Genomic DNA, 18,253 nt, shown 5'->3' with positions numbered 1-18,253 from the left:
TACTTTTAGTATCTTTAGCACATTGCCTCAGGAAAATAATTGAGACTACTGTTCCTCCAGTCCCGTCCCACCCCCCACTCACCTATACCTGGGCCATGTGCATCTCTTGAATATAACTCTCCTCAAATTATAGCCAGAAGAGCCAGCCCAAGACAATGACAGGGTTGCACGGAACAGGCAGTTTACTCCTGGCTGTGCTGACCCTCCTGGAATCTCTCAGACCAAACATCAGTAGATAAACATGAACTTTCTGAAGTAAAAAGGCGAAGCAGCCATGATTCATGCCATTGAACACTTGCCACTGTGTGGGCTTTTAATATGGTGGTACCCTTTGGGAACCACATCATTAGGAACTCCGGAGAACTCACAAAGTACAGCTGCCCTTGGTTGGCACTGAGAGCCTCCAAGCAGCAGGAGATGGGGGTTGCTTGATCTCCTGTAAAGAACAAAGATCTGTCCAGCCAAATTGGCCCACAGGTAATATCTGTCAGAGAGAGAGAGAGAGAGAGAGAGAGAGAGAGAGAGAGAGAGAGAGAGAGAGAGAGAGAGAGATTGACTGTAATCTTAGTATAACCAGACCAAAACATTTCCAGCAAGGACTTGGATGTGGAGGCCCGGTGGTTCCTGGGTATTGATTTTTTCCTTACCTTCTCTCCACACTCCATCATTAAAGAATTACACAGGCCATAAGAAATGGACAAGCAATGACAGCCAATGAGAACTATCAGCCTTGAACAGTGTGACTTTGGATGACAATTTAAAAAATAAAATAAATTTCAGCCGAGTGATGAAAACTGAAAACAAGACTAAGCGAACTAAGAAAAGCTAGGTCTGCTTGTGGGTATTGGCTGGGTGCAGCCATGCAAATAGGATGCTGGCTGAACACGGAAGCCAGAGCAGCAGGATCCAAGTATAAAATGTGCTGTAAGGTCAGCCGGATGGCTCGGCAGGTAAAAGTGCCAACCGACCTGAGTTTTATCCCCAGAGCCCATGCTAGAAAGAGAAACTGACTTCCAGAAGTTGTTCTCTGACCTCCACCAGGGCGTCCCATACCCTCATGCTTCCACACACACAGCATACACACAGGCACACAACAGTAATAAATAAAAATTTAGAAAGACAGATTTAAAAATACAAATAAATACAAAACAAAATGTGCTTCCAAAGATGTTAAATCTTCAGTTTCTAAATCCTTCTTCTTCCATCGAAAGAGAAGAGGCCTTTGCTCTCCAGGGCTATAACCCAGAAGAGGGTCTGCTCGTGGGGTATCTGGCCCAGCAGAGGCTGGGGCAATGCTATGTACTAAAGCAGGGAGAGCAAGGGGAAGTCCAAGCCCTGATGATGACGACCCTATAACCACGCCTCCCCACATCCCACAGCTCAGTTCCTAGGGTGATGGCAGCCAGGTTTGTCCTCTAACGGGGACAGGTCCGAAAAGCTTTTGAACCCAAGTCAGGTGCCACATGAGGGAGTGATCCCCAGAGAAACAGACTTCCAGACTCTTACACCAGCAGTGGCACTCCCCAGCAACAAGCAAGTTCTCTCCCACTGAGCATCTGCCGTGGTTAAGGTTTTACTGCTGTGAACAGACACCGTGACCAAGACAACTCTTATAAAGGACAACATTTAACTGGGGCTAGCTTACAGGTTCAGTCCATTATCAATAAGGTGGGAACATGGCAGTGTCCAGGCAGATGTGGGACTGGAGGAACTGAGAGCTCTACATCTTCATCCAAAGGCAACAGGGAGAAGACTGGCTTCCAGGCAGCTAGGACAAGGGTATTAAAGCCCATGCCCGCAATGGCACGCCTACTCCAACAGGGCCACACTACTCAAAAAGAGCCACACCTCCAAATAGTGCCCCCTCCTTGGGCCAAACATGTACAAACCAGCACAGCATCCAAGTGTGTTTTGAGCTGTTTTTTTAGTGGTTATTATGCAAACAAAGGAAGTGAAAGAGATTAGAAACCAAACAAAAGGAATGTAGGGGAAACAAACACAATGCAAGCTGCAAAGGAAAATGGCAGTGCACGGGATGCACCAATGATGTCATCATAGGGAGCGAAGAAATACGGAACCGATAAACTAAAGTTCCTCACACAAAAACGAGTATTGTGAGAATGAGAAAGACCCTTTAATAATGAACAATTTCAAAAGTAGGAATTTTCTGTTGAATGCTTCAACTCACTGTGAAGCTGAAGAGCTCTTCCTGAAAGTCGAACAAAGACAAACCGGAACATACGAGATAGGATAAAATGTTAGGGTTATTTAGGAGCCCCCCAGCTGACTGATATGAGATTTAGAAAGAGCAAACAGAAAAAGTAGTTTGGGTGGGTGGGTGGGTTTTGGCGTTTGTTTGTTTTTGAGGTGGAGTCTCATCTAGCCCAATCAACAAACGTGCTGTGTTTCGAGGACTACCTTGACTCTCTCTGACCTACTTGCCTCCTCCACTGACGGTCTTTGACTTCAGACATACACTACGACATAGATCTTTTTGATGATGATGATGATGATGATGATGATGATGATGATGATGATGCAAGAATGTCAAAGAAACCTCAGGAGGTGAGGTCATAAGTTAAAAGTTTCCAGAAGTTTCATAAGTTAAAAGTTTCCAGAAGTTTCTCAAAGGAAATGAGAAAAGATCAGACACAGCCTTGAGTCTCAGAATCAAGTCTAACATTCTGACAGTCAGCAGCAGCTCTGAACCCAGAAAACATCAGAGGAGGACTGTCTAAACACAGAGGTCCCTGACCTCCAGGTCTGTACCGGTTCCCACCCACCATCGATCAAGGGTCAATACAGTCACGCTCACACAAAATCCCCAAAGATTTCCCTGGCACCTCCTTCCTAGGAAAGATGTTTCCACTGATAGTCCTGAGTAAACTAGGCAGGGAAACCCTGGAGTTGTACAGAAAAGACAACATAATCGACCACTGCTACTCGGATCAGCTGGGAATGGCCCTTCCTCACTGTACATTTTATTTATGTACTAATGATATGATATAAAAAAATTAGTGTCGTTGAGGAATAGTGAGAAGGTGATGTCGGGGAGGCTGGATGTATGGGACATCTATTATGAGATATCAGGGGGAGGGCGTGAGGGAGGGGAGGATACCTGGCGGGCCCATACCAAGGTGTCCCCCTGAGAAAGCATGCTATGCCACAGATGTAATATAAAGGAGGTTTATCTGGGGGAAGGGAGGGGAGTAAGGCAGACAGATGGGAGCAGAGCCGTGAGCTGAAAAATTAGGAGGGCCTGAATGGGTGGCTCAGCGGTAGAACACTTGCCTGGCATGCGTGGGACCCTGGGTTCAATCCTTAATACCAGAAAAAAAAAAACAGGCAAGATCCCATAGGAAAAAGCAAGTCAGTAAGAGCCTATAGTCTGGGGCTGGAGAGATGGCTCAGTGGTTAAGAACACTGAGTTCAAATCCCAGCAACCACTTAGTGGCTCACAACCATCTGTAATGAGATCAGATGCCCTCTTCTGGTGTGCATGAAGACAGCTATGGTGTATTCATATATAATAAATAAATAAATAAATAAATAAATAAATAAATAAATAAATAAATAAACCTTTTTTTAAAAAAGGTCCTATAGTTTTAAAGTGTGGAGGTTAGTCCTATCATCTCGAGAGAGGGAGAATTAAGGGTAGATGAAGCAAACTGCTGATTTCTGAAGCCTACCAGCACTATTTAGTTCCTTAACTATTATTTTGATTTTAAGTGAATTTAAAGTAAAATTCATGAATGGGTTGAAGAGTGGCCCAGTGGTGACAAGCAGCTCACAACAGCCTGCAACCCCAGCTCCTCTTCTCACCTCCATTAGAAACCTACAGGCGTGTGGCAGACATTCGCATACATTAAAAATAAAAATAAAAAGTAAAATGCATGATAACTCATTTTTAGCACTACAATTACTCAATGATTAAAGAGTCTTCTCAGCCAGTCATGGTGGCATACTCAGAAGGCAGAGGCAAGAGGATCACCACATCCTAGTTTACATAGCAAGTTCTAAGCCAACCTGGACTGCACAGAGAAATCCTGTCTCAGAACAAGGACACAGAGAGCCCACTCTCCTCTGGGCAGTCTGCTTCACTGTGATGCCTCCAGCCTGTTCCTCATCTACCGCTCACAGTTCACTTAGGCCGTACTTCTACACTGGGCAGAATTGTAATACAGACCCTGGGCATTGACCCTTGTCACTTACCGGAGCTGTAAGAGGGCTGAAGAGTTCACGAAGAGAGCACTGTGCGTGAGGATATGGGCAGTCTGTAAAACTTACCTTCAAAGAGCTTCCATTTTGTGCAGTGGTAGAAGTGGCTTAGCACTCCAGAACCCTTGTGGCCCTTGCAGAGGACCTGAGTTTGGTTCCCAGCACCCACATGGCAGCTCACAGCTGCATCTAACTCCAGGTCCAGAGGATCCTACGTCTGGCCTCGGGGTCGCACTTGATACACATTCAGACATGTAGGCAAAAACACTCATACACATAAAATAAAAGTAACTACATCTTTAAAACGCACTTGCTTTAAAAAAAAAATTTGCCCGAAGACGGCATCAGTAGAGACCGTCTTTGGGAAGCCAAGAGTAGTAACACATACTGTAATCTCATCACTGGGGAGGATCCGGAGCTTAAAGGCCATCCTTAATCATGGATAAGTTTGATGCTAGCTAACCTGGGCATATAGGCCTCTGTCTCAGAAAAGGCAGTGGGTCGGGGTAGTGGGGAACTAGGCTCAGTCAATAAAGTGCAGGCCATGCAAGCATGGGGACCTGAGTTTAAACCCCAGAACCCACATGAAAAAGCCACACATCACACATTGGTATTTATTTACTTTCCATGTACTGGGTGGCGGGGGAGGCACATGCACGCATATGCACACATGGGTGTGAAGGTCAGATGACAATTTGCTGAGGTTGCTCCTTCACTGTGGCTTTCAAGGAGGAAGCTCAGGTCATCCAGCTTTTAGCTATAACTCTCCCACTGAGCTGTTTCTCTAGCCCTGTGGTATAGATTTGTAATCCCAGCCTTAGGAAGGGAGATAGGCAGTCGCATAGGCAGATCCTTGGACAGTGATAGACCCTGAGTCGAGAAACAAGGTTTGGATGGCACCTAAGAAACAACATGGTCCCCGCCCCGCTGCTACTCCATGTTAACCTCTGAACTCCACGTGTAGGAACACACAGGGGAGGAGGGGGAGGGAAGGAGGGAGAGGGAGAGAAATACAAGGAAGAGACATGGTCTTTGCTGTGGCCACACTGTGTTCTACTGCCTACCAGCTTTGCTGGAGGCCGTCTGTCCTATGCCGCCCAGAGACTCAGATTTGGGGGCTTTGCATAATGTTGGAGCGTCTCTCTAGAGTGTTAGGCTTGGTCTAAAACTATTTTTCTCAGGGCCCTGAAGGGGCTGGTGTGGCTGTAAAGCACTATGTGTGTACCCTGACTTAAAGGTACTCTCAATCATCCCCAGATTCCTGTAAAGGTATCACTGGTTACCCAGCATACATTGCGCCACCAGCCGGTTCTCAAACTATGCTTAGGTCCAGAGATTAGTATTATTTTCAGTTTCAGGGGAAAGTAATCTGATCCTCTTCCTAAAGGCAGATTTTGTTGGCTGCGAGGAAGACAGAGCTGCCACATTCTAGCCAGTCGTGCAGTGGGGAGAAATAGCAGTTAGTATCCCTGGTGACTATAGGAAAGGGGGGTGACTTCAAAGACACTCTATTTAGTCTCTCCTTTGCAGGACTGCTTCAGATTGAAAGCAGGTATTGAGTGACTCTTGGCTTGGGTTAAAAGGACCTTTATTGAAGTTCCCTTTCTCATCATGTGATAACCCAGCTTCCAAACCTCTGTGTCTTCCTCCAGCTCAGCCCTAGCATTGTGACTCAGGAGGGAAGGCAGGGTCCCTCACTCCTCTGTCCCAAATGGTTTATCCCCACTGCGGGTGAAACCTGCTTAGAAATCTGATGCCTACACCCAGACTTCAGTACCTGGAGGACCAGAGCTCAAGGCCCCGTAACAGTGGCCTGTGAGTCATTTATTTCCTAGGCAGATGGGAAGCAGGTGTCGTCTTCTGCATCTCGCTCTCTTAAGCGCTGCAGTAAGTTCGAAAGCTTACAACTCTCAGTGGAAAAGTAAACATTAGGAAAAAGAAAGAGGAGATGGGGAAAATGTGTCAGAATTTCCTGGCCTAGTCTTCCAGTATCAAATCAAAATGACAAAATTGATTTGTACTCACCCTGCCCCACCCCCGGGATCTTCTGTAGCCTAGGCTGGTTTCAAATTCACTCTGTAGGGGAGAATGACATTAAATTTTTGATCTTCCTGCCTCTACCTCCTCCTGACTGCTGGAATTATAGACCACCACTCAGCGGTCATACGTAGTTGGGGATTGAACTCTTGAACTCGGGGCTTTGTGCATGTGAGGCAGGTACTCTACCAAGTGAGCCACCTGGAGACACAGAGCGTTTTGGGTAGGCAGCCGGGTTGCACTTTTGCTCCCGGCTTGCTGCCCTGTCCCTTTCTCTTCCTGGATGACTTCAGAGCAAACTTCGGCTGATGCCAACTCTTGCAACCTTGTTGGCTATAGGCCTCCTCCTCCCTCAGATCCCAGGCCATTGTCAAAACCCTAACTCATAGTGACTTAGCAGGCCAGGCCGGTTGTAGAGGAATCTTTCCTAAAGAAAGCAAGCTTTACTTGGAGCCCGCGTAGTTACTTCTGGGAAACCCAGCCTCCTTTTCTAGAACAGCATCGCTGAGAACTCAGGGTCACATGGAGAAGGTCAGCAGAAGGGTGATGTCAGCTCTCTTTTCTTTCGCTTTCAGGTTTGAAGGAGAGGGAGGGCTGCTCCCATTCTGGTCTTTCTTCCCCCTTCTTGCTCTGTGACTTGCACTCATTCTTAGGGACTCTGTTTTACACGTCCAGTAAATGATTCACACTTCAGTGACCTTGAAGGAATGGAGAAGAAATCAGCTGGTTTAAAGGAACTCGAAGCTGTGCAGAAGCTAAACGGCCCAATTTTGTCGATTCTTCCCTTCAAACCAAAAGCTCTTGGTTACCTCTGCTGGCCTGGGTCCTGATCATGTGACTTGATGGCTATCATCACCAAGTTAATACTGGCAGTAATTGCACAGGTCCCTCTGTCATTTAAACAGTGAACATGTGACAGACAATCTATTGCAAAGGAAAATAATGTCAACAGACAACCAGAGGACAGAGGGAAGGACCAAGAACTACAAGACAGAAACACATATATTTTAGCTCACTGATATTTTTTTCTGTTTTGTATATTTTTTACACACGGATCCCCCTGTCTCCCCAAAAAAGTGAATTAGCCCAAGATGTAAGATAACCTTGGCTACCAAGGAGGATAAAAATCTCAACAAGTGCTCGCCGCGTCACCGCTCTACAGGTTGTTAATGCCAATGAGGATCTGAACCAGAGAGACCCTTCCTGTTGCTTTTGAAACTGCGAGTTTTAAATGTTCTTTTCCTCTGTTCCCAGGAATCAAAATGACCCTCCTGCCCGTCCAATCCTTTCATCTCTCTCCACACTTTTCTGCTACCATCAAGGAACTGCAGTGAAAGGGTCACTTTTACTCACTGTGACAAGGATCCCAAGAGTCATTTTCATGTACATTTATAGCACCGTGAAAGAGCGGGTAAGACAACACCCTCAAGCCCACCAGTTAAGGATTGGAAATTTAAGGTCCCCGTGCTGGCCTCATTCAGGGACTTAGACCCCGCTTCCCAAGTTCTGCTTTTTGTTCCGGCTGAGGAAGGAGTAGTTAGTTGTGTGTTAGCTGGAGTCCTTCTCATTAAAACGCTGAGTAAATGCTTGAATCCGGTAGAGCAATTTCTGCTAATGCTTGTGACTCTTCCTCGGGCTTGTTTGTAAGTAAGATGCGTTAAGAAGTAGGAATGACAGTTGTTCTGTTTTGATGCCAAGATACTCCCTGCCTGCTGTGTTTCCAGTGGATGCCATGGGAAGTGATTGATGTGAGCCAGGAAAGAAGACTGTGTGTGTGTGTGTGTGTGTGTGTGTGCGCACACATACACACACACACACACACACACATACACACATGATTGCGCTCACTCATGCACACTTGAGAGTGAGAAATGAACAAGCTGACCTACATTTCAGCTCACAGGACAGAAAACTGTAGGGCTTTTGTACTTGGCGTTTTCTCCTCCTCGGCTTTTATTTCCATGCGCATTTAGCTGTGAAAGCCGGTGGAAACCAGAACACCAGGAAAACAGCTGTTCTCATGGCGTCTCTAAGCTGCCACACAAGGGAGGCCTGGACTTTCCCCAACTTTCCTGCACTCACACAATGCCAATCCTTCTCTGCCTCTGTTCCCACCTTGAGCGTTTGTGACCTGCTCTGAATTTCACCGACCTGATTCCAGCCCTCTGGGTATAGTTACAGGGCCTTAATAAATGGGGAAGATTCATGCCGGCTTGCTTGGCTCGAAGTTAATTGTATTTTTGTTTTTAAAAACAGAAATCTAAATTATCCATACTTTAAAGTCGACAATCAAGATTTCAGCCTAGAGTATGAATTAGGAACAATGAGTTGAACAGCACACTGGCCTCCTTACCTTACTGCTTGAGCAGCTGACTATGACTTGTTTTCCTGTGGTTCCTATTCAAGTCTTGCCTGGCTACATTTGGGAGACTTAAAGAGAGTTCTACCTGGTCCAGGGCAAACCTAAGTATGCTACTGTAGTCCTTCCTTTCTTCCTTCCTTCCTTTCTTTCTTTCTTCCTTCCTTCCTTCCTTCCTTCCTAAGGTTTATTTATTTTATTTATATGTAGTGTGTGAGCCTGTTTGAGTATATGTGCCAGCAGAGCATCAGATCCTCTGGAACTGAAGTTACAGATGGTTCTGAGCCACCATGTAGGTGCTGGGAATCAAACCTGGGTCCTCTGCAAGGGTAGCCAGTGTTCTTAACCGCTGAGCCATCTCTCCAGCCCCAGCAAAGGGTTTCTAGAAGCACAGAATCATATTTTACTTTTATCTTAAATACACTCATGTCAGGTATTTTGTACAGATGTAGCACATCTGAATATATATTTTATTACTATATATTTATGACATGTGTGTATACTAATTTATTGGCTGCTAATACATATATTTAATAATGCATGTATTCATTTATTTAACATGTGAATTAGTAATTGGTAATAATAAATTAATGAACATCTGAGAGCTTGCTGTCCCTTACTGAGCAAGGCATCTTAAGGCCTTTGGGAAAACAGCCTCCATTAACCCAAAGAGAAATCTGTGGGAGACATGAAGTCTCGCTGACCCAGGTCTAAAGGGTGCTTCATCGCTTCCCAGAGTCCTGTGTGCAAGGCAGCCAAACGCCCTCCCAGTGATGTCACTGAGGTAAAATATGACCTCTCACAGGTCTTCACAGCATCCTTCCGGGTCTGCTCTATGTCTACAGCATCAGCGCCTCTCACAACCTCGCCTGTGATCTCCCCTATGTAAATAGTCTCATTCGCTGCCAAGCTGGAACCTGTCGTTTTTCCCAGTTGAATTAACACTGGGATAAAAATGTCTGTAAGACCGAGTAGGCCAGTTGAGAGCTGTTAGCTGTTATGGGTGTTTTGCTTGTTTTGTTTTAACTCAGGCTGTAGGTGAGACCTGGCAAACGACCCTTGCCCAGCTAGTTCACTTGGTTTTTATTTTTAAATCTTCAAAATTTAACTGTCTGTCTGTCTGTCTGTCATCTGGAGAAAGGAGCTGTGGGTCCTAAGAATTTAACTCGGGCGTGGTATTGAGCACTTTCACCTCCTGAGCCAGCTCTCTAACCTGAGATTTTTTTTTTTAAACAATAGGTAGTAGGCAGAACTCAGAGCCACCCTTCCCCAGCTAATTCACTCTCAAGCTGCACACTCAGATTTCAGAAGGTTGATTGCCTCTGAAACTCAGTCTGAAAACTTCACGATAGGATTTACTTTTCCCCGACGTTAAACGTGATTATTTATGTGGACACATGACTAGTATCTACAATATACGATTTGGATTTCCTTTTGGTAATAAATAATTTGGAAACTTTGAATTCAAAAATCAAAGTGTGCAAGGTGTGAAGGCATATGCTTCTGATCTCAGTCTTCTGAAGACTAAGCAGAAGAAATGAGAGCTCAGGACTAGTCTGGGCTATACAACAACACCTGTGTCTCAAAAATAAAACAAAATAATGTAGCAGGCATTGTGGTTCATACCTAAATTACCTACATTTGGGAGGCAGAAGCAGGAGACACAGGAGGAGTGCAAGGCTAGCCTCAGCTACATAGTAAGATTAAGGCCAGCTTAGGCTATCAGAAAACACACACACACACACACACACACACACACACACACACACGCACACACACACACACTATACCATTTAAAACACTTAGAGGCAGATGAAGAGTAAAGAGAACTATAAGATTGGAATTTCTTAGGGGTTGGGGATTTAGCTCAGCGGTAAAGCGCTTGCCTAGCGAGCGCATGGCCCTGGGTTCAGTCCCCAGCTCCGGAAAAAAAAAAAAAGAAAGAAAGAAAAAAGAAAAAAGATTAGAATTTCTTTTGTTGTTGAATACCAGTTAACCCTTTCCCTTTCTGTGCAGCAAGTGCAAATAGTCCAGTTGCTTGCATAAGAGGGAGAAATGCTCTAGAAACCCCCTACTCCACCCCACCCCACCCCACCCTGCACCCTACCACCCATACCCCCACCCTGCACCCCACCACCGATACCCCCCAACACACACACACACACGCGCACACACACACACACACATACACACACACACACACACACACACACACTCACCCGTACATAGACCCACAAATGGAAACAGCCCTTACATCGGACAAGCTGCTTACTCTCTCTCTCTCTCTCTCTCTCTCTCTCTCTCTCTCTCTCTCTCTCTCTGTCATCTCCCTATATGACTTGTGGCCTGGACCTACCTGATCTCAGCAGCACAGTGCTTGGCCAAGAGGTGAATTCAGATGCAGCTACTGTGGGCTTTGGTGTCTCACCAATTATCCATACCATCTCAATCAGGTAAGTTCCTTTTTTCCCCCGGGGGTCTGAGGGTGGCTTCTATTGCTTAGATCGGCTGATTTTTCAAGGCAGAGTGTATAATTATTTCAGCTTTTCAGTCAAGCAGTGTGTCAAGTCCACTCAATGCTGCTATCATTTAGTCACAGACAAAATGTGAAGAAACGCACATGGCTGCGTTTCAATAAAACTTTATTGATAGACTCTGAGATCTGAACATCGTGTGATTCCTCATGCCAAGAAATAGTTTTCTTTTGCCTTTTCCACTCATTTAATGTTGTAGACGCCATTCTTAACTGCAGCCTGAGGAAGGCACAGAAGGAGTCTGTTAGACTGAGTGAATCCCCTCCCTAGGGCTGTGGTTTACAGACCCCCACCTTACCTTGAAACTGTAGGATACTACAACAGCTTGTCAAATTCTGAACAAATTACTTTTTTTTTCTAAAATAAAAAAAGGGGCACAAGCCTTTTGACATTTGAGCATAAAGAATATCTGTCACACAAGAGCAAATGTCAGTGTCTCGGGAACCACAATTCTTCTAAACAAGGAAGATTATTTCCAGTTTTTCTATCGTTTACCAGCCCTTCCCTTCAAGCTACAAATATTCTCTTTAAAAATCTTTCAAGTTGGTGGAGACTTAAGTAGATGTTTTATTTTTCTGTAGCTCATTTAGGAGCATTTAATAACCCTTAGTCACATTTACACAAAGCTGTGCCTTTTGTAAGACAGCAGGCTGTTTTATGATTTCAGTGTGCACAAGGATCTCTCTTCCTAACAGATGCTCCACCAGAAGTAAAGGGGCTAATTAGGCCATCTATGTTTGATGTCTTATAAGTGGTATTTAGAATACCTTTCATTATACAGGGAAAGTGTGGCATTCTTTTTTTTTTTTTTAAAGCCCTGTTCTATTTTTAAGTCTGAATCTGGGTGTATGCTTTAGAATGCATTTGGACCTAAATACCACAAGCCACTATATATAAAATGCAATAAGACAATGCCGTCCTTTTCAGAAAGGTGGGGCACACAGCAAGTCAAGCCATGCCTGGTGGATATACTCAAGGACTAAAATGCCAGGCCTCTCCCCAAAGCTGTGTGGATGAATCTGAACACTGGGTGATGGCATAAAGGCTTTGAGATGCGTGGCCCACTGATATAAGATAAGATAGCCTCTCGTCAGATCCACAGTGGAAGTGGTTGTACCGGGTCATAAGGGTAAAGCTGGTCTTGCTCAGCTCTGAGTCAGTGGGACAAGCAGGAGTGGCTCTCTGAGATTCCGACCTCAGGGTCTGTGCTGTAAGCCATGGCCTCCACTGACTGTCATGGCTTCGTTGCATCAGAACCGTTGGGAGTAGGAGGTTGGGAAAGAGGAGTTGAAGGGGGAGGAATGGAACAGAAAGAAAAAATGGAAGTGAGTCTTGACGGGAGAGAAGGGTTTGGAAGGACCTAAATGGCTTTATGAGAGTGAGTTAAACGCTTAGGAAGGAAGGCAGGGGTAGTGAAGATTAGCCATCATGTGACACAGGAGACAGAGCTACAGAGGGAAATAAAAACAGAACATCGACACTCAAAAAGAGTAATACAGACACTGCCATAGTTAATGGGAAAGGGCAATCTTATAAAAAAAAAAAAAGGAAGCTCTCTCACTATATATATATATATACACATATATATATTTCCACTATAAATAATATATATATTCCCACTATAAATAATATATATATTCCCACTATAAATAATATATATATGTGTATATATGTGTATATGTATATATATATATATATATATATATATATATATATATATATATATATATATATATATCTCAAACTGGAGCACAGACCCAAATCCTGTCAGTAACCATGGGTTTGGGCAGAGGAGTTCTTACCTATGGCACAGAGATCATAATATACCAAGGAGAAGGGGCACAGAGGAGGCTGAGCTGATAGAGGGCTAGCCTAGCTTATGCAGCCCATTCCCAGCACTGCCTACACCGGGGGGCAGGGGCGGGGGCTACCCCGTGGTCCCAGCACTGTGGAGATGGAGGTGGGAGGATGGAGGATCGGGGAATTCAAGGCTAGACTCAGCTGCTCAAAGTTCAAGGCTGGTCTGAGTTACACAAGAGCTAGAAGAGAGGGAGGAGGGGAGTGGGGAGTCGGGGAGATAACGATGATAAAATGGGCTGTCAGTCTCATCTGGCCATAACAAAGGAAAGTGAGTTCAAAGTGAAGAAATGAATTTAGATTAGACTGCGAGATAGTCTAATCCCATTGGGCTAGGCTATGATGGGGGCAGGGAGAAGCGTGGGCATCTCTGTGCCTGGAAATCAGATACAGAAACAGCCAAAGCCTGTTTTCTTTACTCTGCTTGATGGGGAGGAGGTTCGGGAAGCTGGAAGAGGATCAAATGCATCTGTCCTGCTCAGCACCCAGATGCTCTCCCTGCAGTTCCGAGGGAGGCCGCTGTGACTCATCGCTCCTTCCTAAGCCTCACCCGTCTTCACTAAGACTGGGGACCCGGGGCAGGTAGAGTGTCTGCCTTCTGTAGACACCCAGCCTAAGGCCTCATGGTGCTTCATTTGTAGAACTCATCTTTTGTCATTTACTTCTCTCTGCTTCCTAAATACCAAATGTGTGTGAGGCAGTTGTGTCGCCTCGCACATTCATCTGTGCAAAAGTCATTTATTCACGTATGTTGTGTGCAACCATTTGAGCCTGGACATAATAGGGGAACCATGTGGATATGTAGCAGAAAGAAACACATGCATGAGACATGTATGTAATGGTAAGAATTTTTTTTTAAAAATTGCAGATGCTCAGAGAAGGACAACTTGGTAAATCAAGTATCTGTGGGTATCACCAGCTAATAAAACAGTGATAATGTTGACGGCAGGCTATTGGCACCAACTGCCGATTGATCCTGAATGGCATAGAGTATGGAGATGAGGCCCATTGAATAAGGCCCACAGTCAGTGTCAGAACTAGGAGTCATTTGGCCTCCACAACCAAGATTTACCACTGGGAGGTTTTCTAGCCACAGTCCCAGAACCACCACTTGAGCTATTACGCTGTCTGGGTGGCCCACTCCACCTCCTGTCCTCCTCAGGCAAGTCAGTGTGGTCCAGGCTTCTGGTCCCAGAGGCCAGTTCATCTCAGTTGGGATGGCAACAAAGCCCAGAGGCTTCCTGCTCCCTTACCAACACCTTCCAGGGACCCAGCTCAACTCTTCCCCAGGGATCCGGGCTGCTAACCACTCAGCCAGAAAGCCTGCCTTCTGTTTCTTACTGTCCTCACCCAATTTATTATGGGAATGCCTCCCACTCCCACACGGAGCATCTGCCCCCGCCCCCCTTATTTAGATCACTGCCCCTTTAAGTCCAAGTACACTGGGGGTCCACAGCACTTCCACAGATGCTTCTTAATTTGAAAACATGCTAGAATAGTTTTTTTTTTTCAAATTTTAGAGGAAAGTTACAAAATTTCATTAGATTTTTATTCTTGTGTACAAGGAAGGGCTTTTTAACCAACAAGTAAAGTAGATCCCATTGTTTAAAACATGTGTGGGGGGTGGGGGAGAGTTGTTGGGTTTTTTTGTTTGCTTGTTTTGCTTTTTATGAACCACCACTCGTGTGTTACTTTGCTTTCTCTCGTCTATTGTGGCATCTAACTATCGGGGTGGTGCCTGGCAACTCTCTAAGTCTGGGCCCCTAGGTCGGCAGAGAGCTGAGAGGATACAAATTGGGAGAGACATCACCAGTGTTGTCCAGTTCCAGGGGTCCACGTACAGCCTTTGTTGGGTATCTGGTTCTGACTTTTTTTAAATTTTTACTCGTTGTTGTTTTAAGCAGTTTTCCTCTTCTATTTTTTTCTTCCAGCAGGAGTGGGAGTGGGTGTGGAAAGTGAGCTTCCGGGTGATGCCCAAACTGTTTGAAAGCGTCCAGTCTCCCAGCAAAGGGCAGCTCCTTAGCCTTGCTCTGTCCTGCAGCTGTCTGCCTCTGCCCCTTCCTGCTTTGTGTAACTTGAGCTGGCCACCCAGCCTCAGGAGAGTCTGTGGGTTGAAAGGGTTCGGTTAAGTAACTCCCTCATCCATAGAGAGCCTCCTGACCCTTGTTGGGATACCTAGCTCAGACCGGAGATGCCACCCCACTCTGTCAGGTGCCTGTGAACCCAGATTAGGAACTGACTATTTTCCTGGGTTCCAAGTCAGCATGGTTCCCCCCACCCCACCCCCATCTCCAAATGCTTCTTAATCCACGGCAAGGCTGACCCTGGGGTCGTGAACATCTTTGTGCTGGACATTTGGAATCTTGGGGTGAGGGGCTCTCCAGCATATCTGAGAACTAAACAAAGCTACATCTCTGGGTCTACTTAGAGAGGGTTTCTGCCAGGAGTGCGTCTGGATTATGAAAAACACCATATATGACCAAGAGTGGCACTCGGGACAGACAGTAGCCATTATGGGCAGCCTTAGAAGTGGGCGAGTACTAGTGTGCCCGGCACTGTACCTGTCTTGTCTCTCTATAGGTGATCACACAGGAAGACAAGTGTGTCTCCCCGAGGAGGGGACAGGTGCACTAGCGTACTCTGTAGCAGACTGACTGTCAAGTGTGCAGTCTCCCTTCCTTTGCCATCCATCTGGATACAAGCTAAGCCAGTGCAAAAACTGTTGCTTCCTGGCATTTGCATGAAAGCATGGGGCAGCTCTGCCCTTCCTGAGCAACCAACAGGTTTGTCAGAAAAGTTCAGACAGTGCTGAGTAGAGCTTGCTACTCCCCTCCCTCCTCCTATCCACTCTTCCCTCCCTGTCTGCCTTCCAGTCACTTTATCAATAAACATAAAGTTGGCCTGTCTTCCAAGCTTTTATAGTCAACTTGACTTTTCGAAATCTTAAAGCCTCTGTCCCTGGTCTGTGCAGTGAGTGCCACCTCAATGTCTGCCTTTCTCTCCACCCATGACATCCCCATATCAGGTTTTGGGTCATCACAAGCCAAGGGTGGCAGATCTCCACTGACACTTCTTCCCCTTTTCTGGAGCAACACATGCATCTCAGGGGAAGGATACATTGAACAGCGGGAAACATCTTTCAATAGATGCTGTGAATGATGGAAAGAGGCCTAAGAGAAAGCAATGTGACCCTAATAGTAACTCTGGTCATAGAGCATCCAGGCAGCCTTTCTTTGTAAGGCGGAGGTGGCTCAGGCTTCCTGCTTCCCCTGCCGGCTGCCTCAGAGCTATCCTTGGGCAGCCAGCTGTTGTGAGAGCTCTAGGGAGGTGCCTCCTGTGTGCTCGGTCTGGAGGGGAAAGCACATGTGCGACCATATTGACAGTTCGCATGAAGGCTTGTATATAGTCAGTGATAATCCCCCGCTTGCAGCTGTCTCGAGACAAATGTTATCACCCCTGCTTTAGATAGAAAGGAATTAAGGCTCCTCTTTGTCAGAGGCCCCGGATTGTCTGGAAGAAGAGGAACTGAATCCTTGTGCATCCCGGTGTGCAGCTCAGGATCTGCAGCTGAGTGGGTAGGGCTTTGTGTGCTGGTTCCAGACCAGCTCGCACCTGCTGTGAGCACACTGCAAGTGTCAGGGCTTAAGAGGGTGAGGCCCCAGGGTGCCTTTCTCTAAGTGGACCTTGGTACACCCTCAGTTCTAGGGGAAAGGCTCAGGAAACAGCTGCCACCTTGGACCATTAAATAAAACCAGGAAAATGTGGGTGACATTGGCTCCATGATTCAAATGTGAGTTTTTACCAGTCCTGGGGAACTCCTTGAAGTCCTTCCCAACTTGAGATTCTACTTTGAGGAAGAAACAATTGAGATTTATTAAATGAAGGACTGCAGCACTGTCAGGGAGGGAGGTGGAGTGATACAGAGGGACCCAGCCAAGCAAGTCCGCATAAATGACTCTGATTTCCTCCCAAGCGTGCTACCCCCAGAGCCAAGGATGCCTGCTGTGTATTGGTTTCTTATAGATGCTATGCTAAGCACTCTTACTTCACCTGTATTAACCACAGTGGGCCTCACCCATCAGCCCTCGCGGGGTGAACTGTTATGATTCTCTTCCGAACAGATGATAACATTTAAACTCTAAGGACTTAGACAAAAGGAAAGCAAATTGCCTCTTGAGCTTTGGAAACACAATAGGCCTTCCTTCTTCCTTGTCAAATGTTCACTACTGTTGAGAGACACAAGAGTTGGAGCCTGAAAACACCACCTCGAACACCAGACCAGCTGGTTCATGGGGAAAGTATCCCATAAACTGCTTGTCAATGGTTCACCCTACATCACAGGCACCAAGCCACTGTCTCACAGGTCTTATACCCAGAGAGCGGAAGCTGGAGATGAGAGTTCAGTTTCTGTAACAGCAGGGCACACCCCTCCAAGAGAGCCAGGAGAGGGCTGGGCAAGCCAATGCTCTGCTCCCCATCAGGCACCCTGACCCTTGAAGTCTGCCTCTTCCCCAAGGAGAAATGACTTATTCTCCGAAAGGAGATTCTTGACCATTAAACAACAAAACCAGGAGAATCTGGGTGACTCTGGCTCCGTGATTCAAACATGGGTTTTTACCAGTCCTGGAGAACTCCTTCCACAGGCTAGGTCCCCCAGCAATTCAGACATCAGGAGACACCTTTCCTTCATTACAACAAAATCTGTAGGACAGAGAACTCAGTGCCTCATCCAAGGGTACGAGGTGGGCAGAGTACTTCCATCCCTCATCTCTATCCTGTGTCTTCTCCTGCCTTCTATACTTTGCTGAGAGGCAGAGGGTGGGTAAGTGTGTCCCATTATCCAGTGTGAGGTGATCAGAACTATATGCACATTGACCCTTCACAGGGGCAACATGGAAGACAGATTTGTGCTGCTAGGGCAGAAGGGTCAGGATGTTTGGTCCTCGGAGGGCCAGGATCTCCCTATAATGATAGGATGAGATTCACAGCTTTCTGCTCCACGCCCCTCCTACCTCTCCTCTCCATCCCTCTGGAAGACGGGTGCCCCCAACTACCAGCATTCTCTCTTCCTTGTCCCTCACCCCTCTTGGGACCTGAATCCACATTTCCATTTCCCCAGCAATGGATGAGAATAAGAATTGAGTTTGAGGACCCTTCACCCTGTTAGCTTCTGTCTTCTCAAATATAAAACAAAAGTCCCAATGGCTACCTCACAGACAGGAAGGATGATTAAGCCAATACACCAATA

At 46.1% G+C, this 18,253-nt stretch overlaps 1 protein-coding gene across 5 annotated transcripts in view; it reads left to right on the top strand.

Annotated features, from left to right (window-relative positions):
• Positions 1–18,253, top strand: part of Slc44a3 (solute carrier family 44, member 3) — a 76,175-nt gene that overhangs the window by 37,878 nt on the left and 20,044 nt on the right. For 3 of the 5 annotated variants that reach the window (NM_001439428.1, NM_001013914.1, XM_087620497.1), the window contains 2 exon segments: positions 7,510–7,666; positions 10,984–11,067. In NM_001439428.1, the coding sequence (NP_001426357.1) occupies positions 7,510–7,666; positions 10,984–11,067 (241 nt within the window). 5 annotated transcript variants of the gene reach the window in all.

This window comes from Rattus norvegicus, chromosome 2, assembly GCF_021556685.1.
Source record: "Rattus norvegicus strain SHRSP/BbbUtx chromosome 2, alternate assembly SHRSP_T2T, whole genome shotgun sequence".
Lineage (NCBI taxonomy): Eukaryota > Metazoa > Chordata > Mammalia > Rodentia > Muridae > Rattus > Rattus norvegicus.
Note: the sequence above shows the minus strand (reverse complement) of the source record. Positions and strands in the feature narration are given on the sequence as shown.